We start from the raw sequence: 27,305 nt of genomic DNA on the forward strand, positions 1-27,305 counted from the left end.
CTTCTAGGTCTAACTGGAATTATTGTTGTCCTCTCTGTGTCTCATTGTAGCCCTTTGCACTCCTCTTGAGTCGAAGCCTTGCTTCTCCGCTACCTACCTTTATTGGATTGGGTAGACCTTGGTGGCTTTCCTGTTCTCCATAATAGGTTAGCCTCCCAAAATCCAACCCCAGGGTTGATTTTGGAAATCCATCTGAACACAGAAGAATATGATCTCCTTTTTTTCACAACATTGCCTCTTCAGTGTAACCGCTCCACCCTCAGTGAGAAAGTTACACCTGACAGCATACGTACAATTAAGTACATCAAGACCACCCTGTGATACAGAGAGATTGGCTATTTGGTGCTTGTTGAATACTGAGGTCTACCTTTAAGAGCCTATGATCAACTTTCTGGTATTTTCTTTCCTAATATTTAGGTGTTGCATCCCTGAAACCTAGGGGAAGAATGCCACTCTGCACTAGGAATAGCAGTGCGTTTCTCAATTACAAGCAAGAAAGACATTCTGCACAAAAATCTCAGTGTTATTGTTCTACCCTGATGACGTGGTAACTCATAATTGGGGGCCCCCACCACCCGTATATTTACTTGAATTTCCATCATCTAGACTGACTGCTCCTTTCTTTTACCACCTTATCCCCCCATTTAATTACTACATATCCATGTTTAGTTACACCAGGCATGGGCACAATAAGACCTACAGATGAGTGTGCCAAAACTTTTGCAGCCCCTCTATTGAGAGATATTGCAGATGACCTGTTCACTGGGATGGTGCCCACTCAGGAGGGTCTGCCCCCTCATTTGGGCTCGTACCTTACAGAGAGGAGAAATAGCCATTTGCATATCAGTTTGGACCCACCCACAAGGACAGTCCAGCACCAAATGTCTTGACAATTACCTCTAAACAAGACCATCACCAGCAACTCAAGATGCATGATTCAGTCTATTTGGATGTTATCAGTAAGGGCTGGATTTGGTGCTCCCTTTCTAGGCCCAGAGAGCAAGGAGGTCACGTCTAGATTTCATTCATACTTATGGTGAAACCGAACTACAGACTGGCCTTAGCACTTGGACAATGCTATGGTGGTAGCAGGTACCCACAAAAACACTTAACATTTCAACAGGTTGCTGTATGTGCTGTATGAGAGAAGCAATACCCTCCTTCTTTATTCATAACCGGGATTGCAGAGACAAACGCCACATAGGACTGCCACATTTAGACTCCTGCTAAACTTGTGGTTGTTAATGTTTTTTTCTTTTGCAAAAGTTTAGGCAACTAAAAAAATACCTTCAAAAATAAAATCTTCTCTCTTTCAGACTGTTCTTTGAGGATGTACGGATCCTGTCTGACCAGATTTGCTTTTAAAACCAGTGACATTAATATTGATGTCAAATTCCCCCCCAAGGTAAGGGAACTACTGTATCAGGTACTTTGTTAACTGCACGAACTGGCTGTTAAAATGGCAAAACCAGACCTGCATGCAAACTGCACTTCTCAGGATTTGAGCCCTAGGAAAGCTGACATCCTGTAATCCTGCTATGGTTGATAAAGTGGGCTTTGTAATTACTGTTCTAGCGAAATTACTGCTTTTCTGCACTTTCTATTACAATAATTTAAAAGCATCAGATATTTAATTCTCTTTGGTTGTTTGTGCTTTGTGAACTGAGTCACAACCATCCTAAACCGGAGAGCCTGCTAAAACTTTGCCCAGGTCCAGAGATCCCCAATGAAATTATTTAATGTTGTAGCCAATTATTCTTGCATACACATCTCTCCGAATCTGTAGATTTTCTTCAATGTTACTAACATTTTAAGTTTCTGGTTGTGAAAAATTAAATGAGCAACAAGCCAGTGTGCATTATGTCATAAGTGATTGGCGTACAGAACCTTTTTTCAGAGATATATTTGTCAAATATAAAGATCTGTGCTCATGTTTGTGTTGTCCAAATTCCCTTTGATGATTTTATGGAAGCTAGGCTGTAACACCCATCTGTATTATTTGCCCCCTTACCCTTTATTATAGAGGTATTAAGAGTACAATACAAGTTTACCCGATTGGCCATCTTGGAAAGATAACCTGGTTGCATGTTTGAAGTGCAACATGGTCTTTTTTGCGACTCTGTGAAAAATGTACAAAGTGTTTGGCTTTCCTCTTTTCTGTTTTTCTTCGAACAGCCTGTTAGGGAGAATTCTAATTTCTGTGATAAATTCCTTCAACCTTTTGCTGGACTTTAGAACTTTTTTTGTTATCGTGGAGGTAGTGGGACCTTTTTCTTGCTCTCATGTATTTTTTTTTTAAACCCATTTTTATCAGCATTTGTTAGACAAAACAATAGTCAATAGAATTCAAAGAGCTGGTGCATGCATGGATACGGGATGAGGACATTACACACATTTTTGTTTCAGGATCGAAGGAGTCCAACAGGTTTTGCACTAAGACATTACTAAGGACCCCTCCGGCCCCCCTCCCTCCAGGTTGATCTTTCCATGCTCTGTCTCTGCGACCTAGTAAATGGTGTTCCTCAACAACTAACCTTCCTACCCCCCCCCCAAACTGAGTTGCTTCCGTGTGCTGAAACTGCGAAGTTTCGCTCAATTGAAAAGAGCCCTAGCTGCCACCGACCTCCAAACTGCTGTGCAGGAGTCCTCCTGACATCCTCCATCTTGCCCCCACGACTGAGGCCCAGGAACACAGGATCTGTAACACTGCAACCAGGACAGAAGCCTGCTGGCTCCTCTTCTAGCCTAAGGTACTGTTCTGACTAGTGGGTACTTGCCTCTTTGACTGTAGCTTACTTTTCTCAGTTGGGATTTGCAGTAGCTGCTTTTCTAGAGTTGATCTCAGCTCATAAGTGTAACCGCTTGTGGCCCAACAGTGATTTTCTACAACAGACTCTCTAACATTGTGCAAGACTTTATGCTATCTAAGAAGTGCCTCAGCTCCATAGACTTTGATCCAATTGACTTTGGCTGTCCTGGCTCCTTGCAGATTCTTCTAGCCCGTTGACTCTGATTCTAACTGTCCCTCATAGGTGATACATTGATTTTTAACTAATATTGCCAGGAAAGGCTTTATCTAGACTTCATTGTGAGATTTAAAAGTGCTCACATGCTCAGAGAACCTGTTAACCTTTTCCTTCCTTTAACCTTTCCTTTCTACCAACCTCAGAATTTTACCAAGTGCTAAAGTGATGTATAAATGCTATTACTGTCTTACTTAGTGAAGTAACCTCAGGGTGTAGGAAGTTTGTATGAAGCATCTCCAAATAGTATCTACTTGCTTGGCCTTGATTCTGAGAAAGTATTTGAAGTTTATTTTGTTTGTTGCACATTGCCCTTTTTAAAGATTGCTTATTTAAAACTGACCATTAAATACATTATATTGCAAGAAAGTCTTGAGTGTAAGTGTTATTTGGATACTTGCATTTGTGGATTTCATTGCTACAGCTCTACAGCTCACATTTACCCCTCTTGAGATAAGTCTGGCTGCTCAGTCACACTACCAACTTGTGTAGTACATACCTATACCAATAGGTGGGTTACCCAATACTGAGAGGACAAGGCTGGTGTAGTCTCCCACTGGGTTAATACTCCAATTCTTGCCTAATACACCTTAAACCCATGTACCATACAAACATGGGGAAGGGGAGACATGGCAAGATATACATTTGCCATTCTGATATTGTTCCACATTGATTTTCCTTTGAGAAACCCGTTTACCTGTACACATTTTTGTATATAGAGGTACGGATTGGCAATAGGTTTATTAGTATAGGCCCTTTCATATTGTCTTGACATCACTAGCACTGCGTTATTATTTGATGGTCGTAGCTTGCTCCCATCTTTAGATTTGATCAGCGTTTTTCTAGCACAAGCCAGTTGTAAATTCAGTAAACATCCTTGAACTGTGGTCACTGGTCTGTCTTCACTACTCTGATACCATGCCTTCCTTACAAGGTTTTCTGAATTCTTGTGCTCTTCTGCTACTGTTTAAATAGTGCTAGTAAATTGCTACGCCCAAAGCAATAACAATACTAATCGTGACCACGCGCTCATTAAAATAAAGCAAGGAGGTTGTTTTGAAACACAATATTGCAAACTTCACAAGGCTAGCAGAAAGAGATTGCCTAATCAACAAGTCTTGTCCATTCCGCTTACAATTAATTTTCAGAACACACCAAACATTATTGGTTTCCAATGAACACATTCACCCCAGAACACATTTTGAACAGTTTTAGTAATGTACTGCAGATTTCCAATTGTGCTTGAGAAGACAAGGCTGGCAAAGTTAATAGTTAAATGTACATCTGTGAAATGTTTCTCTTAACAAGAATGTTGCAAATGTGGGTGCAGGCTGGTGTGGCCTGACTTGGAGTTTAGATCTGTTAATATTCTAGGTATATAAAGCAATTTCAGACCCCTGCGCACCCCATTTACAGAATAAACACTAACAAAAAGTCACAAAATGAACTAAACCCGTGACAGTTGAGAGCAGAAAGAGAGAAAAAATATAAAAACAAATGCTATGTAGTCAAGTGTCTGACATTTTCTATCAGTTCGGTAGGAAAACATGTAGCAGCGCGTTTCTTTTGCGTCTGTAGAAACTATGCAGGAGTGTCCCTTTATTTCTTTTTGCAAAGGAGGTTTAACAAACAGTAACCGTTTTTAAGATGGTGGTTAGTAAAACTCATGAAGTGGCCACTGTGTCAGTCTCTTGTTTAGATGACTCTGATGATTGTCCTCGGCACTTAGCAGCACAGCAGGACAGTTGAAATGGCAAAGAGATCTCGTTCTCAACGTTTGTGTTGCTCCAGATAGTCAAAAAACCTTTTCAGGCTCATTACTGCTCTGTAGAAAAGTGGCTAGTAGAAGAAGTCTTTACCTCTGGAATCAACTGACGAGGACGACTGTGATTTTTCATCACCCAGTATTGCTGCATTTGTGCATGATGGATGGCAGTACCCTGGATGCCAGCGTTGTTGTGGCATCATAATTTCAGTGATATATGCAAGTATGAATGGGTACGCACTTGCTCATGTTGTGCTGGTTAGAGTCTGCAATTACAGGGCCTTTTGTCAGTGTATCTCCATGGTCTGTCTATGTACCATTGACCCAACGGGTCAATGGTAATTCTGCCACTGCATGGGACATGTTCGCAACTCTTGCTTTACAAACATTGCATTCTTTGCTGTTTTTCACTTTAGTTCCCACCCTCAGATTACCTGTGTCCACCCCCTACCCGTGCAGAGGTTCTGATGTTTCAGGCTTCTGACTTTTAAGGTAGAAGGAGCACTGTAGCTTGTTAGATGATTGGCGATATTTCACCAGTTCTGTGTCCATCATGAGTGCATCCCAAGGGCCAAGCACACAGTGTTTCAGTGGTACATAGGCCACTTTCAGGTAGTGAGACAATTGCTTTTGTTTCTCCTCGGGACAGTTTGAGAATCCTACTCTGATCGCTCCTGTTGAAAGCTGTTTGCTGTCCTCTTATGCCCCATGTAGGTTGTGCAAAAGTATGCCCATGCGTGCGCGTGTCATCACATGAAAGGTTCCTTCTGTAGGTAATGGCACCACAGCCATGCGGCATAGGAAGGTGTATTGCATGTATGTGTACTCTCACATGTGGCCCAGTGTACCTTGTCCCCTCAAGCGCCAGAGCCTTGTGAGTGTGCTGTTGTGCTTTCTTGCCATTGCTTGGTTCAGTCCGACGGACCGGTGGTAGATGTTCCGATCGGGGATGGTGTCATCTCTGCATGACTACCAGCAAGTTGGGCAGCAAATGTTTTTTTAGTCCACAAGAGTGACATAATTGTGTTGGTGAGTGGTTGGACTGTGTATTCGACTGTACTGTCCTTGTGTCACAATGTGTACTGTGCAAATTGTCATCCGTGTGTAAGGCATGATACAATGTATTATGTGTGACATGCCTTGTGACCTGCTTGCTTACTGTTGTGGGCGACCGTGTCAACCTTGTTGCGGGTTCTGGTTGTGCTGAGGGGGTACTTGCTTGTTTGTGCTACTGTGTGCTGTGGTCCTGCTTTTGTTCCCCACATCTACACACCTCATCCTTGATGTGCAATTTGTAATGTGCATGAATGCAGTGGCAGAATGGCTGTGTGGGTGTATGCGGCCATTGTTTGATCATAAAGTGTGATGCAGTGGGTGTAGAGGCGCGCATGCAGGACATGTGTTTGTTTGGTATGTATTGGCATGTCCACAGGGCTGTTAACATGGGTGTGTCAGGCAGATGACTGTGTGCATGCAACACATGGCACTCATCATCCTAGGCACTGCTTCATGTGCCCTCGCCTCCAAGTTGCATGCATGCTCATGTGAAGAAGCGCTTGACAAGCTGCTCCCTCACTCACGTTGCACTTGCACTGTGCTCCCCCAGGGTGAGTGGCCTGGCATGTGGCTGTGTCGTGAGCTCAGGGACCATGTCAGCATTTATGCCTTTGTACACTGCAATGTTGGAGTATACATCAGGTATGTACGTCATTGCACACAATGTGTGGCCTGTACAGTAGCACCCCACCCACCTGAGTGTTCTAGGCATCTGAATCTGATTACATGTTGCCTATGGACCTCTCTTATTATAGCTTTGCTGTTGCATACTGGCGGGCCGTCTGAGGGTGTCATGAGGTAGGTGCGGAATGGGTAATTGGAGATGTAGGGGATGATGTTCCATTGCAAGATCCAATTAGATGATTGATCTAGGTGTGCATGACAGCTTATCAATGTGGAATCCTCACTGCCTGGGAGGGAACTGGCATTGAGCCAAGTTGAGGGGGGGGGGGCAGGCAACTGAAAGAGTTGAAGTGTGCAGGGAGCCAAAGTTTAAAAAGTCATCATCGTCACAGTTGAGGCAGAGTTTGCTATAGTCTTCCATCACTGAATAGCTTCAAGGCAGGTATGATGAGATTCAAATGAAGATTGCCTTGTTTCATGATGGATTTCTAGAATCTGGCCTGGTGAACAGATTTCAGGCACCACCCTCATTATAGTGAACAGGGAGCTCTGAGAGGTTAGCCAAAATCCAATCAAGTTAGCAATGAAGAGCAGTCAAGTATTATTCGCCGGAGTGTGAGTGGTGGTCTGGGGCCCGCAACGAGTCTGCACAGTATGGGACACAATAATTAAATTTAGATGGTAAGTAAACAACAAAGTTATTTATTATAGTCCTTTTGAACACACTGGAAAATGAATCTAACAGGTAGTATTATCACATAATACTCTCTGATACAAATATATACATTGACCATAGGTTCAAATGTGCATCAAATTACTTATTAAGCAAAGCAGGTAAGTAGGTTAGATTCAAGAATTCAATTCAATAAGCTTATTTAAGCATTTGTAAAGAATGTCCTCTGCATCCCATCAAGCTCTCTGGCATCTGTGAATTCATTCTGAGGCTCAGACAGGAACAAAGGGAAAAACGGGAGCCCTGGTGAAGTTCAGTCAACTTTAATACAGGTTCACAAGATACACTGGAAGGGCACACAGAGCTCTGCAATGAACTTGCTTGTATAGGCCTTTTTGACTGATGCAATACTTTCATGTACATTAAGGATACATATCTGATTGGTCCTCTTAGCCAGAAAAAAAGCCGTCCTTATCTTTGATTAATTATCATAAAGCCCATGTGAGCTCATTATTGGCAACAACTTGCTGACTGACACATAGACTGATGAGCTTATTTTGGACCCAGCCGAACACAATTACACTTCCTTTAACTCCTGCCAAAAACAATTCTTATCTGCTTCTCGAGGTCCTGCCAAGATTCAGTTGGCAGCTTATATCGTGGAAAACCCAATAAGCTCATTTTGTTTGCTGCCAAGTAATTGAGCTGATATGTACTAATTGGTAACTTCCTTGCCTTTATCTGATTTACCATCAATCATGTCTGCTTTTCCCGGCCAAGTTTCAAATGTAATCTCCAGATTCCATTATTTCACAGTGAGAGGCTGCCAAAGACCTACTACTGTGTAAGCATGATTCAAGCCTTCTTGACACCTGTTCTTACAACGCCATTTTGTATTTGGCATCCATTTTAAAACATCTCTGTCTGTTCGGCCACACTGCCAAACGGGGAGTCAATATTTACTTTTAAGCATGTATCATTTTCTATCCAGTTTCCAGAATATGTTTTTACATATTCATGATAAGCGTGTAATACTTGAGGCACCCTTCACTTCGTGAGTCATTCTGACCCAAAAACGTGCGCTGCCCACATGCACTTTTATATCTTTAAAAACACTATAATTTTAATTTCTGTCTTACTGGAAACATTGATCCGCCTATCATGTTATCTGCACTCAGTTTGAGGGAGGGGGGGTGTCTGATACCCCTATACACTCCCCCCTCTGGTCAGTATTAGACCATTGTTCAATACACGTCCACTACACCCAGTGCCCACCCTCCACCATATAAAGTATACCTATACATCCCTGTCTCCGTCAGCCCCCTCAGTGTGGTGATTTATCTCAGCGTGGGAGGTACAGAAACATTTCTACGGAATCATCTGTGTCTTCAATCATTTTGTACTTTCTTAATCTAAAACAAATGTATCTCCTTTTGCTAAAAGGCCATTTCAACGTTTTGCCCTCTTTGAACGTTTGTATATTCATATCCTCAAAGGATAACTTTATTTGCTCCTGTCTGGATCCCACCCCCATTACCCAATAAAATGTAATTATAACATATACAACAACCGATTTTTGGCCACCACGAGAATCGAGAGAAATCATTCCTTGAGGCAACCTGCCAGCCCATTTTCTCCTGTTCAGTCCACATACAACATTTAGTTAATTTACACTTTTCCTATTCTCCCATCCCACAACACTTCCTTGTTTCCCGCTTTCTCCCCATGCACATTTTTAATGTTTGTCTTCTTTTTATTGGTCTTCCATTGACACATCTTCCACCCGATTCATCTTGTTTTAGCTTGGTCTGCGTCCACGGACCTTCTTTATGATTAGTCCATTTGTTTTATTTGTCCTTTGAGCTGCTTTGCAGTGAATTCAATTGCCCCTTAATATAGGCCGGTCTATTCGGTTTCATTGTTCTTTGCAGTCGATTGTTTCTGGGGAACATAAGGATGGGGGAGTCCCACAAGACGAAACATTTTCAAAAGCAGTTGCAACTGGGCATCTGGCTGTGTCTCTCAAAACCCTTTTTACACTGGGCTTTTCTCCCTGCTCGCAGGATCGGTTGCCGTCAATCACCTGGTGTGTAGGTATCTATCTATCATGATGCATACCCCCGGGGACCCAGACCAAGTCCAGCAGGCATCAAGTTATCCCGAGCAAGCCCAACAACCCCTGCTAGGGGCTATTTGGGTGCAGTCCTGGCGTCTATGGCACCAGGCTCATATGGAGAGTCAGTGCTGGCGCCATAGGCGCCAGGCTCATAGATTAAAACTTACCTGATGCAGACCATGCTGCAAGAGCTCCAAGCCAAAAGAGGCTTGGAAGGGACTACTTTACCTAGGGACGATTTTTTTACTCGGGTGGGGCTGGGGAGGAATACTTACCTGGGACTACTTTGGAGTCTATTTAAACTACGCCCGAAGAGCAGCTCACGCTTCGTGTTATTTTGCATCCAGCAGCGTAACGCTCACCGTGCCTGCAAGTCTGCATCCAGTCTTCTGCCACGCCCGCCTTGAGTTTGGAGCTCCTAGAAAAAGGGAGAAAGAAGGAGAAAAGGTTAGAACAAGAGCAATACCTTTGATCCTTACCTGAATTCCCGATCCATTGTGCCTTCGAGCTGGAAGAAAGAAGTTATTTTATGCGCGTCGTCTAGCCTGCTGCAGCGCCGCGCTGAACTCATCGGCCTTCGCACCATCTTCACATTCCACCGCATCCTCCTGCATGTTCCCGCCGCACTATGGCACCTAAGGGGAAGACAAGAACAGCAAGGTGAGCCAAGGGAATACACAGAGGAATATTAGTTACCCCCCCCATAGACTTACCTGACTTTACCACCGGGGGTACTATTCCTCTTTACGGGTCGGCACAGCTTTCACTGCATCTTTGCCGAACCCCGGCCCCTAAGGGGAAACAAAGGGACTAACAAGGGGAACCATCCTCACCACAATAGACTTACCTGATTTTACCGCCGGAGGCATTATTCCCCGAGACTTCATACTTTCTCTCAGCGCCTGAATAAGGGAGAAAGCAACAGGTTACATATTGACATTATTTTATCGAACTGTGTTGGCAAATACAGATCCTTACCAGAATATTACCGGTTGCCACGAGGAACTCTTCACTAGGGTCAAGCTGCAACCTGCAAGGAATCGGACAAGAGTGAAAGTCAGGCATTTGAACTCTTACGAACTACATACTTACGGCGTCTTGCCGGGAATCTCGGAGTCAATATTGTTCTGGAACTCACCAATTCCTTCAAGCCAGTGAAGCAACTGGTTATCAACACGCCCCTGGGCTCAATGCAGGATAGAGAGCTCATCTTTTCAAACCATCAGGTGAGATTATAAGAGGGGACATCAAAGGTGATCTGTGGGGAGAACAGCGGGGGTGGGAGGGATTTACGCTCAACTCCACGGGTGGTTAATTCCATTTCTCCATTTGCAGAAGAATATTCCTACGGGCCAAGCAAATGAAGCTAGGTGGCCCAGTCCAGTCCGTCATTTCGGCCCTACGCGTCACGTTGGTGGAGACCGCAGCTGTCCAGTTCAGATCGAAGCCTCTGTGGAAGCCAGGTGAGCGTAAAACTATCGTCCATCTGTAATATAAAAGCTGAATGAGTTTCTTGAAAAATAAGTGCATCTTTATCGTCATTACTGCCTCCTCAAACCCAAACCTTAAACTACCTATGTCCCTCCTTTAAGAATTCCTACCTCCTAAAAGAATTTCTACTGCATTTTTTTCTTTTTCTAATATAATAGGATTGCTCCTCTTTTCTCCCTTTTCGGCATATCTTAGTGTCACTTTTGTTCCATACCTATTGGCTGATACTGGGGTGTGGCTATGACACGAGTTTTTATAAAGTATATAAGTGATATACATCTTTTGCTTTTTCCTGGCATTTTGCTTTTTTTTCATGGGCTTCTTTCTTTCCAACAATGTTAAATATCAAAGGAAATATTTTCCCTGTGGTTGACATGCTCAAACCAAAGAGTCATGCAGTCTCCTTCTGATAAAATAATAAAAGACAAACCGACAACATAACAAATTCAAACCCCCTTTTTTCAAAAAGGATGTGTTTTCTTCAGTCGCTCCATTTCTTTCTTCGTGGTGCATCCGTACCTGAAGACGACGACACTGGTATGGGTTCCTGCTCCCTGTAGAAAACCGAAATAGAGGCAAAGTAATTTTTTTTACATTGGCAAAGCAATCAGTTATTTACTCAAGGTGAACCTTTGCTCTTTCATTTTGATCAACAAATGTTTACTAAGGTCATCTCCTGAGATTCTCAGCCCACTCAACTATAGGCTTGCTTTTCTTGAAAAAAATAAAGGAATCGTTGGTGCACTTTTTAGTCGACCTGTCATTAGTGTATTAACAGGCATGTGTTTAGTCCTTTCTACTATGCTGAAAATGTTTTCTGTACTTTTGAAGTCCTCCTCCTGATGGCGTGGGAACGCAGTCGTCTTCTTTCTTTGCTGTGTTTATTCTGTTGAGACATATTTAACATTTTCTGTCACCCTACCTACACTAATCTTACCTACCCATGTTATTGGGAACTCAGCACTGTTCCGATTAAATTCCTGCGAGTGTAACAAATAGGAACACATTGTTTTGCCGATTCTCAATAATATTTCATGCATTTGCCAAATGCACCTATTTGGCATTTCTCTGTCATCAGAATTACAAAAAGTTTACTCCACCTTCTATCCAAAGTTCTTCTTTAGTCTTCTCATTAGATATTGCCATGTATGTATGTATGTATGTATGTATGTATATATATATATATATATATATATATATATATATATATATATATATATATATATATATATATATATATATATATGCTATTTCTTGGGTAAATGCCATCTATTTAAAAGACTGTATCCCTTACTGCCTTTTTTCTGTACTCGCCTAATTCTTCATTTTCCTAATAATGATCGATGAGGTTTGATCAACCACTTGCTGTGTCAACTGGTATTTATCTTTTCATTTTCTACTTGTCCACTAATACTTACCTTTGTCATAATATAGATGTAGACATTACTCGCGTGCTCAGGAATCACAATAAATTTCATCTGTAAAACATAAATCAACATCATCATATGCATTGTTTTTGTTATTTACTCTCATATGTTCTTTGGTGTAGTTCTATTAAAAATTGTTAGATCAATCTTGGTCATCCATACCCCTTTGGCCGTTCATTAATCATATTTATTTTTATCAAAATACACTACACTAATCAATTATAACCAGCACCATCCATTGTGCTTATTGTTTGCAAATCTGGATATCTTATCCAGACCTTCTTCATCACCCTTGTCTCACAACGTTACTCTTTGTTCCATTATTTACACCTACTATCAACTTGTGTTTTTTGCTGCTTTTAATCCACTCTTTATTTATTCCCCTGAATTGACGTCAATCTTTTGGTTTTAAAACCTCTTACTTCAATGCTTGTAGATTTAACTGTTTATGATTACCTTTCATTAATTAGTTTATAACGTAAACCTCGCATTTTATTTTACTTTTTTTTTACATATTATAATCCCTTACATGTTTGTATTTTTTTATTTTGTTCCCCTGTTCCTTTCAATAGACCCATGTCCTGAGGGTCTGTTGTCCACAGGCCACTTGGCACTCTCTCCAAGTCTTCTTGAAAATATGCTTGGTGCTGCTGCATCATTGCCAAATGCTGTGAGATTTCCCTTTTCTCTTTCAATATGTGATGCTCCTAAAAAACACCACTTCATCGTTTGTTTAGTCTTCTCTAAACATGTCATCGCCAATTATGTCCGTCAACCTGTATCCTTTTTTTAGAGCAATCACTGTTCTCCATGGTCTACCCTATTGGCTATTCCTTCGAGTATTGCCATTTCCCCTCATACTATGTCTGCCTTTTAATTCTGTAGGGATAGTCTGTCCCCCCTCTTCGTCCATAGATATCTGTGGTATGAACAAGAATTTGTCAGGTATTCTCACCATCTTCTCCACTAGGCCAGGTAGCCATGTTAATATAATGCGCTCCCTATAAATAGAAAAACCTCCAACTCAGCTGGAACATCTCGCAGAGGCACTTGCTCCTGTGAGTGCCAGTATATATTCTCCGCCTTTAAATAGTGTATTCCAAGAGTGGAATACACTATTCCTTGTTCAATAAATAAAATCATCCAATCCCTTCCTAAAATACTAACTGGTATCTGTCCCAAATATAACAGAGGATCAGTCATGTCACACTCTCCTCTAGAGACTGGTAATTCATTAGTAAAAAAAGGAACTTAACTTGTGGCTCCAAAGAACCCTTAATCATTTATGGCAATTCCCACCATTGGATACTTTTCCTCATGTGTACATGGACGTGCAGTCCCAGTGTCTACCAACAAAGCAAAGGTTTTGCCCCCTACCGTCACATTAACCCTTTACTCCTCTGGGGGTTCTAATATCACTGATAATCCTGAATAAATCAAGTCATCCTGTGAACTGTCCTATTGTGGGTGCATGCATACCCCCTGTTCCTGAGAAAGGATTTACTCCTACCCCAGTGGCACCTCCTATTCTGGGTGTCAATACCTGTCATTTGTTTGCATATTGCTAAATCTTCATGGGGGCTCTTTGCAACTGCCCCTCTAGTGAATTCATTTGCACTTGCTCTATCTGCTGTACGTGTTGCACTCTCAGCGCTTGCGTTTGATACAATGTCTGATCCTGGGTGACCCCTTCCCTAGTTTGTGAGCTATATGCTGGAGGATAACCTATTCACCCCTCTTGAAAATAGACCATTCGAATAGATTGTGTCCTCCCATGTATTCCTCATCTTAGATATTCGTATCTTCCAGCTTGTGGCTTCTGAAATTTTTCACTAGAGGGTGCTGTGCACGAGGCCGAGGCGTTGAATATCCATCGAGGGCCATCGCCGACCATCAACGTCACCCGTAGTATAAAGGGCTCGAGCTGTGCTTCTTAGCCTCAGTTACATTTTTCCGATAGATTGCTTCGTGATACGAGAACGGCGCCTCAGTTCTTCTATCATCATGTCTTCATCGTCGAATCCTTCCATGCCTAAAACAGGCTTAACAAAATGTCAGAATTGCGGCAAGAAAATGTCGATCACCGACCCCCATTGAAATTGTCTCTGGTGCTTGGGCCCTGACCATCGCGCCGACGAGTGCGGTTCCTGTCAGGGCATGACCAACAAGGCTCTGAAGGAATGTAGAGGTAAACTGGCGGTGGGGGAGGAGTCCTCGAAGTCTTCTTCGAGAAATGTAAAAGGATTGAGGGAATCGGATGGGAAGTCTCGACATAGGTCGAGGAGTCGCTTGAGGAAATCTTCCTGTCTTTGTCAAAAAAAATCTAAGAAGAGGCAACACCGATCTCTTTCTGCCTCCTCCTCGTCGGCGGACGCAAGAGTCATCCCCTAACCTTCCAAACATGATTCCCCTGAGAAATGGGAGGCTTTCCAAACCTCCATGTTAAACATTTTCGAGAATGCGGCCCAGACCCCCTTGAAAAAACTGCATTTGTATTTGTATTTATTTTATTTGTATAGCGCAAGCTAGGCCCAAGGGCAACCAGGCGCATATCTTAGTGAAGCAATTACAGTATATTTACACGAGCAGTACATTACATATCATCATAGTCGTCCCGTCGCCTTGCATCAAGTAAGCAGTAGACGTTACAAATCAGGCATCGATCATCAGTGCAAGTAGGGTCCCAGGTGGCCCATTCAATAAAGAGGAGCAGTTGTTAGTAGGATGTAACTAACCAAAGCTTAGCTTTGTGTTTGAATTGGTTGAATGAGGGTAGGGTTCTGATCAGGAGTGGTACGGTGTTCCAGAGCTTGGCTGCCCAGACAGGGAAGCTGGCGCCTCCAGCAGATTGAAGCTTAAATCTAGGGATCGCTAGACCTTGGTTTTATGCAGATCTGAGTGCACGTGCTGGTGTGTAATGAGTGAAGCGCGAGGCTAGGTATGAGGGAGCCTGGTAGTTGACGCATTTGTAGGTGAGGGCCAGTGCTTTCAGGGAGATCCTTTGGACGACTGAGAGCCAGTTGAGGTTCTTCCTAGTTTCCGAGATGTGGGCAGATCGGGGGATGTTGAGGGCTGCTCTAATGGCATTATTTTGAGTCATCTGGAGTTTATTAAGATTACCCTGGTTGGTACCCTGGTACAATGCATTGCAGTAGTCCAGTTTGGACATGACCAAGGTCCTGGCCAAGGTGATGCAGTTCTGGGCCGTGAGGAAAGGGCGGCAGGCTGAGATCAATTTGCAGGTGCAAGCAGACGCGGAGGCCACTGCATTGGTTTGTCTAGTGAGTGTCAGGGAGGCGTCCAAGTATATACCCAGAGTTTTGCTGTCTTTGGATACTTTAATCAGATTGCCATCAATGTTGAAGGAACCGAACAGGTGACTTAGTTTGTTAAGTCTCTGTTGTGAGCGTAAGATGAGAAGCTCAGTCTTGTCATCGTTGAGGCACAGTTCATGCTGGGCCATCCAAGCCTGTATGACAAGGTAAATGTCATTAAGGGCTTTGGAATCTGCAATGTAGTCACCAGTGATGGGTATGAGTATCTGGGTGTCATCAGCGTAGTTAGTGTACGTGACACCCAAATAGTCAAGCACATCAAATAAAGGTTTGGTGAAGACATTGTAGAGAGTTGGGGAGACACAGGAGCCCTGCGGGACTCTGCACGGGACAGGTGTGGGATCGGCCGGTGCGGTAGGAGAGAACTATCATGTGCCTATTGTCAAGGAATGACCTGATCCAATTGGATGCATTGTCAGAGAAGTGGGCCACTGACTTCAGATGCTTGCATAGTATTTGGTGATTGATCAAATCAAAGGCAGCTGATAGATACAGTAGTAGTAGAAGGGCCAATTTACCGTTGTCTTTAAGGTCATCAATTTGAGTTTTGAGATCAAGTAAAGCTGTTTCAGTCCAGTGCTTAGGTATGAAGCCAGATTGTTTTGAGCCGAGGAGGTTATTGGTTTCCAAGTAGTTCTGAATCTGCAAGTAAGCTGCTCTGTCGAGTATTTTAAGAAGGAACGGTACGGTAGTAATGGGTCTATAGTTGGTTGGTATTTCAGGGTCTAGTTTCGTTTTTTTTAGGAGGGGGATAACCCAAGCGTCCTTTAAGTTGTTAGGAACCGTGCCTGATAGGAATGAGGAGTTAATGAAGGCAGTTATAAAGGGAGCAAGGTCATGCCCCTACTCACTCCAAAAGTGACAGAGGGAGGTCAAATGACCAGACGTGTGAGATCTGACGATAAATCGTGTCGGGTATCATCGGAGGATATTTCCCCGATAACTAGTAAAAAATCAGACCTACCGGTACATAAATCGGAGGTAACATTGGGCAAGATGGCGTCAGGAATTCACCCGCCATCGAAGTCCATGTCGAAGGCTGCTTGTCAAAATGGCCCTGGTCTTCTTTTTTCGCCATTTCTTTATGGAAAGGTCCTTCTCGAGATTTACTCTGCGCGCCAAACCAGGTTTTGTGAACTCTGGCTCCAGAGTGTCTGGCTTGCAGGAAGTAAGGAAGGTGCCAGAAACTCCCTGAGCTTTATCCCCTTGGTTACAGGAATGCACCCAAAGGTGGTTGGCCGGCAGCCACCCTGCTGTTTGACTGGCAGCTAGGCTGGAACGAATGGGAGAAACCTGCATAAAAAGCAAGGCTTTTTGGCTTGGAAGGCAGAGTCGAGCACTGGACGAAGGAATCCGAAGAAGAATTTGGAAGAGACGCCTGCTGCAACTCCTGGACCGTTGGTTTGTCCAGTGAAGCCCTGCTGCTGTGCTGAAGCTCTGCCTCGACTAGAGAAGCCCGGCAAGGACGACTTCTCCCCTTGAGTTGGTGGGACCAATCATCTCCAAAGTCAACTCGTCTGGACATCCACTCGGAGCTGGCTGTACTTCTTGCTGCTGCAGGAACCGAAGTGTCACGGAGAGGAACACCAGATTGGAGTGAATCACTTTTAAGTTGGCCAAGAGCTCCATGAAGATCCTCCAGACTCCCATGAAGCAGGACTGACCGAGCCTGAGCCACCTCAAGAGAGTGCTGGACCCCAGATGCAAGGAAAGCCCATCTCGACAGCCAAGTACCGCGGTGGTGCTATTTGCTATAGACGCGAGGAGCTGAAACCGTGAAGTTCCACTGAATTGAAGTTTGCCCTTTGCTGCTGCTGACCATCCCATTGCAGTGCAGCCGTCCTCCAGACGTCCGACCTCTTGTCCCCACGACTGAGGACCAGGAACACAAGAGCTGCAGAGCTGCACAGGAACAGAAGCCAGCTTGAACCATTTCCTCTAACCAAAGGTACTGTATAGACTAAGAGAACTTACCTCTTGTTGTGTAGCCTCACTTTTTCTCACTTGAGACTTGTCTTTGTTGCTTCTGTAGAGTTGCTAACCGCTTCTTTACCTCACAAGCCTAAACAGCTTGTGTCCCTCCTTTGATTTCTTCTTTTCTACAAAGACTTCAAAAACATTGTGCAAGACTTTTACCTACATATAAGAAGTGCTTCAGTTCACCTAGGCTTTTGCCCAATTGACATTGGCCTGGCATGGCTCCCTGAATGACTCTTCTTCCCTCTGACTTTGTGTTTGGCCTTCCTTCCAGGAAGGGGTTAACTTAACTTGCATTGGGGGTTTCAAAAAGTACTTACCTGCTTCAAAATATTTGTGTGATCTCTTATTTTATTCTAATAACCCCTTTCTTTGACACACATTTAAGTATTGCTCTAAATGCAAAAGTGATATATTAATGTCCACAGTGTCCTAGCTATTTAAGTCACCGGAGGGTGTAGGAAGTGTCTGTGTGCCACCCCAAATGGGTATTTGCTGATTAAGAGAAACTGAGAGTGTGTTTGGAGGTATTTGTGTGTTGCTATGTTATTGCTCCCTTCTAAAGAAGGCTTATTCAAACTGACTGTAGTAAAATAATAATTGTTTAATTTAGAAACCTTGAGTAGAAGTGTTTATTGGGATACTTGTCACTGAGAATCTCTGTGTAACTACCTTACTGCTCACATTGACCCCTCTTGAGATAAGCCTGGCTGCTCAATCACGCTACCAACCTGTGTAGTACAGACATATACCAAAGGTTGGGTTCCTATTGCCAGGAGGGCAAGGTTGTTATAGTGCACCCAAAGGGTACTACTCGAAATCTTGCCTAACAGTTTCGCTTCCATTCCCACTTGCTTCTTAAATTGCCTCTGTACCTGCGCAGGCAATCCCTGACATAAAATGTGGTGAAATACTGCCACTGTTTTCTCCCCTCGGCATGCGCGTTTCAAGAGTCCAGTGCTCCTGAATGTAAGCAAGCGGATCTTCGTCCTCTTTCATTTAGTCTTCAAAAAATCTCTAAACTTCTTTTATATCATATTTTAGAAAAACCTAATATCCCTAACTGGTATTCCTAATATTAAGCAAAAGCATCTTGTATGTATGTATGTATGTTTGTGTGTGTGTGTTCTTATTGCAGTGTTGAATTCCTTCTTCTGACTACTTATGTGTGTTTTTGTGTATATTGAGTCTGCAATCCATTGATTGCCTGTGCTTTCACAAGATCATGTGTGCACGTGTGTGTGTGTGTGTGCATGCGCATGTGTCATGTGCGTGCGTGCGTGTGTGTGTGTGTGCATATGACATGTGTGCGCACATGGTAAGTGTGTAATGATAATAATTAATTTAACCAAACCCTGCAAAAAACCCTAAATAGTGCCAATCAGAGTATATGCATATACATATAGGCTTATTGGAGGAAGACGTGTGTAAATATCTGCATCCCAAGTTTCCAACAATGCCCACAATTAATTCTTGCCAAAAGTCCACAAAAATAAAACAAGACCACCCGGGAGACCTATCGTAACTTTATTTGGGGCACTACTTGAAAACGTGTCGAAACTAGTAGACAAAAACACTGATAAAATTTGTCACCAGCCTGCCGTCATATTTACAAGACACAAAGGACTTTCTGAATAAAATAGACGGCATACCGTGGGAAAAGGCGTACCTACTAGCCACACTAGACGTGGTCTGCCTATACACTTCAATTAAGCACAAAGATGGATTGCAGTCTGTGAGTACTTCCTGAAAACCAGATCGTTGAACTACCTCGAGCATAGCAAGATGATTTTAGAAATGATCAACCTCTGCTTAACCAATAACTGTTTCCTATTTGATAACAAGTTCTACACTCAGTTGCAAGGAACCACCATGGGGACAACGTTTGCTCCCTCATACGCAAATTTAACAATGGGATGGTGGGAGAAGTTTGCAGTGTGGGTCCCCACTAATAGCCACCAAACTGACAGTGATCTTGTGGCTGCGTTACATAGACGATCTATTTGTAATTTGGGATGGCCCCACTAACGAATGGTTGGATTTTGTTAAGTCACTAAACATAAATGAACATAATCTTCAGTTCACCGAGTGCCATAGTAAGACCAGCATTGTATATTTAGATATACTTGTAACTTTGGCTCAGGATAGTTTAGTGACTGAACTGTATCGAAAACCCACAAGCTCCAACACACCACTGCATGCTAAAAGCAACCACCCTACATCATTAAAGTGGAGCATCCCCTACGTTGAATTTATCAGCATTAGACGGAACTGCTCTAAAGTGGAAACTTTTGACAAGGAATGTAGATCTATGGCCCTGAGGTTTCAACAAAGAGGCTATCCGAAAAAAGTGCTGGAGAGAGCTTATCTTAAAGCACGCCAAAAGGATCGTCTGACACTACTGATGCCTAAGGTTCAAATTGAAAATGCAGTAGAAGAAACAGACACACGAATAATCTTGACATTTAGCAAAGCCTTAAAGTACATTCGCCATATAATACACAAACATTGGCATGAGCAGCTGGGGCGAACCTTGGGAGCAAACATCAATATTACCTACAGACGCTCCACCTCTTTGAAAGAAAGCCTAGTGTCCAGCTACATGAGTCCCAGAACCACATCAGTGGTCCCGAGCTGGCTAGGTGCCAATCCAGAAGGTTTCCATAAATGTACAAAGTGTAAGGCTTGCAAATTTGCAAAAAACATCAAAAACTACCAACATCCAGTATTGAAAAACAAAGTGATCATAAAATCCAGGATCACATGTGAGACCGAGTTTGTTGTGTATTTCCTTACCTGCCCGTGCAATCAGTGGTATGTCGGGAGTACGATCGGCAAGTTAAAACTCAGAATCTTACAACACATACGAGCCATCAAAAATGTCGATGCAACATACCCCATGGCCCTACATTTCCAAGACAAACACAGAGGCAAACTGGAAGGTTTTGGGTACTTTGGAATACATGCCATCCAAAAATCTGAAAGGGGTGGCAATGGGGAACTCTTCCTGAGACAAATGGAAACTAGATACATTCTAGACTATGAAACCAAGAAACCAAAGGGCCACAACCTGAATGAAGAATTATATACAATCAATATCTTTTCTATTGTAGGATTGGACATATTTTAGACCTCTCTTCTAGTTTTTTCTTATTTCTTTGTTTTAATATTTTTTCCACTTCTTTTCTCTTGTCAGGGCGAGCAACCTACCCTTTAGTTGCAGTATTTATTAACACAAGAACAGAACTACCCGCATGCACAATTTTGCCTTGTCTGTCTCTCTCCATCTTTGGTTGATACAACCTTTGTGTTGGCAACACTACTTATGATCTACTTTGCAAGTGAGGTTTTATTATGTATAGGCAATTGATTTTACGACTGTTGCAAACTTTTAATCATTGCAGTAACTAATAAAACATGTGTAGTTTTATAGACCAAAAAAACCCTCTTATGCACTTTATCTTATTCTCATTTAGAGAATAACATTGAGAGGCTGCTAAATGCACGTTGCACTTTACTAATTAGGAGTTGTATTCCGTGGCTGCTGATTGCACATAGCACTTTAACAACATTTTGTTGTATATGACATATTTTGCACAGTTAGTCTAAACAGACATCTGTACTAGAAGAATGTTTTAAAATACACATGAGTCTTAAAATCAAAAGTCTATAGTGCACTTTACACTAAATTTGAAATACTGTATTGTTCATATTAAGACACCTGATATGCAGTGATTTTTACTTTGTAATATGTCTTTGCCTACCACTTGGAATGTTTGACTTCACAGCATGCTTAGTTTAGCTTTGTTATGCCATTACGTTTAGCTTAGCTCTTGAACCCATTCAAAGATGGCAGACTTGTGTAACAGACTGATAGGAAATGTGCGCAACTCTCTATACTAAAATCATAGAGTTCAAATCTGTATAAATAGTCCTTCCTCTGTGTCTTTCGCCCTTAACGTGAGCAAGCGGTTTGTTACCGCGAAACGCGTCATTATTGTGCTGCTTTCTTTTTCTGTCCTGGACATTTTATGAATTAAAGAACATTTTCTGTCTGACTGGTATCGTTTGCTGCCTCTGTGTTTTGCTGTGATTCCTGTATGCAAGACCGCTTCCTGGAGTGCCTTCCGCTTTCCCTGCACTTCTGTACAGGGTCCATTTTATATATATATTTCTGAGGCTTGTGGAATCTGCTTAGATCACATGCTGTGCATAGGCCGACATCTAGTGGAAGCTGCAGAGTATTACAGTTTGTTTTTCGAAACTCAAAAATGGGCGTCGACACAGGGCGTGCCAGTAATACTATCCCTAGTGTGACGTCCACTGTACCCATGACCCTCACGCGTCTAGGACCCTCAGATTGTTTTTTTCCGCCATACTGGTCGTAAGCATCCCGCGGCGTTCGCTGGTCTTAACCATAATTTTCCAAAATATCATAATATTTCCCCATTTCCTCCATCCCAACGTCGAGCCACCAAAGTTCGACACTCGACGCCGGCCCGGAGAAGAAAACGACCAACGAGAGCTGCACGATGAACTTTGGGCCTAGGAAGGCCTCTGGCCTAGGCCCCTGCAAGTAGGGAGAGTGGGGGGTGGTACATACCCTAGCATATATATATATATATATTTCTGAGGCTTGTGGAATCTGCTTAGATCACATGCTGTGCATAGGCCGACATCTAGTGGAAGCTGCGGAGTATTTTTCGAAAATCGAAAAAGGGCGTCGACACAGGGCGTGCCAGTAATACTATCCCTAGTGTGACGTCCACTGTACCCATGATCCCTCACACGTCTAGGATCCCCAGATTGTTTTTTTCCGCCATTCTGGTCGGAAGCACTTCATCGGAGTTCCCTGGCTTTGCCATATTTACACTTAAAAATATTTCTAATTTGCCCCATTTTCTCACCCCTACGTCGACCAGCATCTCGACGCCGAACCGGGGAGGAGATCAATGTCGAAACCCGACGGATTGGGCCTTGAGGCTTCCGCCTCGGCTCGGGCCTGGGCCGCTGGCCTCGGCCCTACAGTAGGGAGAGTGGGGGGTGGTACACTTCCACACTCGGTTAGAAACACCTTCTTACCTACACACACTTGCCCGCTGCCCACAGGCGCGTATGGAGGGTACACCCTTTCAGTTTTGCCCCAAGTGTAATAAAAAATACCCTTGGGTAGATAAGCACGCTACGTGCAACCTTTGCCTGCCCAGAGACCACCCCGAGGCGGGTTGCAGGGCCTGTAGCAGGTTTAAGACAAAAACTCTTAAGGACCGCTCCACCAAGCGTTGGGCCCACCACGCCAAGCTAGCAGCTATGGAGGCGGAGGGTACCTTCAGCGACGGCAGCGACGCCGGACTTTCGGACGGCGAGGGCACCAAGGCGTCGAAAGACAGCCTAACGCACGTCCCCGGCCTCGGAAGGTCGTCCGTCCCGGCGACTATGGGGAAGTCCCCCGGCGACAAGAGCTTTACACATACACACGCTAAACACAAAAAACCCACCCGAGATTCGACGTTGTCGAAACCTCGGAAAGAGGCACAAAAGGAGCGGTCCGAAAGGACGTCCTCTGGGCGGTCCCGGTCGAGGTCGCCGCACGACGTCAGGCAAGCCTCCACACTTGCACATAGTGCCTCGCCCATTAACATCACGGAAGATCACTCGTCCGGAGACGAACACGGCTTCCATCCCCAGCCTGCACCCCAGGGAAAGGGTACATCACTTGGGAGTGAGGACGGCCCAGTTTCGAAGCCTAGTTCGAAACACAGGGTTTCCACCTCCGATCCTCGACGCCAGGCGTCGAAAGATAAGGGAAAGGGTAAACACACTTCCACCCAAGGGGTATTCCCCAATAGATAATCAGCCCCTCCTGAATTAACTGCTCTCTCGGGCAGCTAACCACTTCCACATAGACACACAAGGTGTCCAAGAAGAGAGGGACTTCGCGGAGGAACTAATAGGGGAAAGGAAGACAGTAGCCCAGACCATTCCCATCCTGAAATCTATTCAACGCAGAATAGCACCATCCCTTGTCAACCCAAACTTGACAAGACCTGTAAACCCGAGAGTAGAGAAGCTGTTTAAAGCAGCCCAGTCGGACCCTCTATATATTAGAGGCCAACTTAAGCCAGACTCTCTAGTCGTAACTAACACCCGCAAGAGAGCTGGAACCCCATTATCTTCCTCGGAGGCTCCCCCCGACAAAGAAAGTAAGAAACTCTATGGTTTTGGTAGAAAAGTAGCTTCCACGGCAGCCTACCAAACCAGAATCGCGAATTCCACCACACTGTTGGCCAGCTACAACTGCCATCAGTGGGAAGAAGTGGCAGCACTAATAGATTCCGCTCCCGAACCCCTTAAGAGCCAGCTATCTCGCATTTGTGCAGAGGGAAGAAACATCTCAGGCTGCATTTTAAAAGCAACTTTAGACGCCGCAGACAATGCGGGTAGAATTATAGCAGAGGGGACTGTCATCAAAAGACATGCTTGGTTGAGGCAGTCGGGATTCAGAGCAGAAACACAAGCTGCACTCTTAGACAAACCAGTGGAAAATGATCTCCTGTTTGGAAAGGCAGTCGAGGACGCACTAAAAAACGCTAAGGAGGAATTCGACACCCTCAAATCCCTTGGCCAGTTAACTACAAAATCACCTAACCTAAGAGGGAACGGCAATTTTCGTCGCCCCCGCGGCCAAAATTCCAATAGAGGAAATAGCTATTCCCACACCCAGGGTACACAGTGGAACACCAACTCACAACAGTCTACCCAGGGGTATGGTAGGGCTAGTAGAAGAGGACGTGGTAGAGGCAGAGGCAGCCCCAGTAAAGGAGGCGGCACGCCTCCACCAAAGCAGTGACGCTCATTTCAGGGTCCCTTCCCATGCAACCCCAGTAGGGGGACGAATATCCAGCTTCACCCAGGCATGGGAAGGGATAACATCCGACAGATGGGTGCTGTCGACAGTATCCAAGGGGTACTGTATAGAACTACTGCAACGTCCCCGAAACCACCCTCCAAGACAAAAAGTCCACTCTTTAGAACATCAAAAGATCCTCCTCGAGGAAGTCTACAATCTGCTCCTAAAGGACGCGATAGAACTCGTCCCAGGACACCAGGTAAACGAGGGTATCTATTCAACTTACTTCCTTGTGCCAAAGAAAGATTTAACAATGCGCCCAGTATTGGACTTACGGCCTGCCAACAAGTATGTCAAGCCCCAAAAATTCCGTATGACCACGCTACAAGAGGTAATCCCACTCCTAAAAAAGGGGGATTACATGGCAACCTTGGATATGAAAGATGCCTATTTTCATATTTCTATGCTCCCGGCGCACAGAAAATACTTGCGCTTCAAGGTGGACAGTCGCCACTACCAATTCAAGGTACTGCCCTTCGGGATAGCTTCAGCACCAAGGGTATTCACCAAGGTACTGGCGGTGGCAGCTGCACACCTACGCAGGGAGGCAATCCCAGTGTACCCTTATCTAGACGACTGGCTCATAACGGGGGAAACCCCAGGAATCTGCAGATCAAACATTCAGAGGACTATCGACCTCCTCCACGAATTAGGCTTCTCTATCAACGAGAAGAAGTCAAGTCTGGTGCCAAGCACCTCAAAACAGTTTCTAGGAGCTATCCTAGATACTCAGAGAGAATTGACCTTCCCTTCGGAAGAAAGAATTCGGAATATACTTCTGCAAATTCCGCATTATCAGTCAGGTCAACAGATAACAGTACGCAAAGCTATGCGGTTACTGGGCATGATGGCGTCATGCATTTACCTTGTCCCCCACGCGCGTCTGCGCATGCGTCCCATGCAGGAATGGTTGGCGAAACAGTGGTCTCAGGCAAGTGGTCAGTGGGACGATCTAGTGGTCGTTTCGCCAACACTCGTACAGAGCCTACACTGGTGGACAAGAGAGAATATCGCAAAGGGGAAACCCTTTTACGATCCCGAAGTACAGGCAGTGGTTACTACAGATGCATGCCTGACTGGGTGGGGAGCTCACCATCTCCACCACACAGCTCAGGGTCTCTGGTCTCACTCAGTAGCCAAGAACCACATCAATCTGCTAGAGCTTCTGGCAGTATTCCGTGCGCTGCAGGCGTTCGAGCCCCATCTACTGAACTTGTCGGTGCAGATCAGGACGGACAGCACGACAGCCATGTTCTATCTGAACAAGCAAGGAGGGACTCGTTCGCCAAATCTGTCCAAGCTTGCCCAGAAAATATGGATATGGGCACTCAGACGGAACATCTTCCTGTCATCGCAACATGTTCCAGGGGAGCTCAATTCCCTAGCGGATGCTCTAAGCAGAGACCCCCTCCCAGAAGAACACGAATGGGTCCTTCACAGAGACGTAGTAGAAGATCTCTTCTCTCAGTGGGGTTTCCCCACTATAGACCTATTCGCCACAAGCGAAAACAAACAATGCCCAGGATTTGCATCCAGGTTCCCCCAAACGGACTCCCAGGGGAATGCCCTGTGGATGAACTGGTCAGGGATGTTTGCGTACGCTTTTCCACCAACTCCTCATCAGGAAGGTGGTGTACAAGATGAACAAGGAATCAATGACGCTCATCCTAGTTGCTCCCATGTGGGCGAGACAACCATGGTTTCCACACCTACGCAGGATGGCGGTGTGCGAGCCCATCAGACTCCCAGCCTGGTACAACCTTCTGTCCCAGCAACAAGGTCAAACACTGCATCAGGAACCCAACTCTATGAACCTAGCAGCATGGCTCCTGAAGTCATAGAGTTTGGACATCTCAAATTACCACAGAGGTGTATGGACATTCTAAAAGAGTCCAGGAAACCAAATACAAGACACTGTTACTTTGACAAGTGGAAAAGATTCGTTATCTGGTGCCAGAATAAACAAATCAACCCGGTTGATTGCACTCCTTCCAACGTTGTAACATACATGCTCCACCTGCTGGATGCAGGGTTGGTTTTTAACTCTCTGAAAGTACACCTGGCAACCCTCTCGGCTTACACCACATCCCATAACAGGGTCTCGTGGTGGAAAGTACCAGTGGTTAAAGCCTTCATGGAAGGAGTAAAGAGACTTCACCCTCCTATTTCGAACCCACCGCCAGGATGGGACCTCAACGTGGTGCTAGCTAAGCTCATGGGGCCCCCCTTCGAACCCATGCATAAAAGTAGTCTCAAACACCTGACTTATAAAACGGCCTTCTTAGTAGCCATTACCTCCATAAGAAGGGTCAGTGAAATTCAGGCTCTGTCAGTGCAAGATCCTTTCTTTACTATCCACAAGGACAAACTGGTTTTACGCACAACACCCTAGGTTCTCACCAAAATTCATATCCAAGTTCCATGTAAACCAGTCCATCGAGCTTCCGGCTTTCTTCCAAAACCCACAAAGCTCGGCTGAGGTGAAACTACACACCCTAGATGTGCGTAGGGCGGTCTTATACTATGTAAATAAAACCAGACCGCTAAGGAAAACAGATCAACTGTTTGTCTCCGTAGCTACAGGCAGAGAGGGGGATCGCGTCTCTAAGGGCGCTATCTCTAAGTGGATTATCAACTGTATACAGCTGTGTTACTCTCTTTCTAAAAAGACTCTGCCGTTTACACCAAGGGCCCACTCTACTAGAGGCATTGGGGCCACTCTGGCTTTCATTGCAAATGTTCCCCTCGACACCATTTGCAAAGCAGCTACTTGGAGCTCTATTCACACTTTTACTCAGCATTACTGCATTGACACTCATTCCAAGACAGATACACAAGTGGGACAAGCGGTTCTAAGACACCTGTTTGCTCATGACCCTTCTCACATCCCACCTCCTGCTTCTGATAC

General features: G+C 44.4%; 1 protein-coding gene across 7 annotated transcripts in view; it reads left to right on the forward strand.

Moving 5' to 3' along the window:
- The window catches only part of TUT4 (terminal uridylyl transferase 4), a 2,154,442-nt gene that overhangs the window by 154,755 nt on the left and 1,972,382 nt on the right, over positions 1-27,305 (forward strand). For all 7 annotated transcript variants that reach the window (XR_011291019.1, XM_069642184.1, XM_069642186.1 and 4 more), the window contains exon 7: positions 1,317-1,405. Coding sequence is in view for 6 of the 7 variants with exons in the window: in XM_069642184.1 (XP_069498285.1) it covers positions 1,317-1,405 (89 nt within the window). In the remaining variant the exon portion in view is untranslated. The remainder of the gene's footprint in view (positions 1-1,316; positions 1,406-27,305) is intronic.

The sequence above is a fragment of the Ambystoma mexicanum genome, chromosome 1q (assembly GCF_040938575.1).
Source record: "Ambystoma mexicanum isolate Mex_15411 chromosome 1q, UKY_AmexF1_1, whole genome shotgun sequence".
NCBI classification, from domain to species: Eukaryota; Metazoa; Chordata; class Amphibia; order Caudata; family Ambystomatidae; genus Ambystoma; species Ambystoma mexicanum.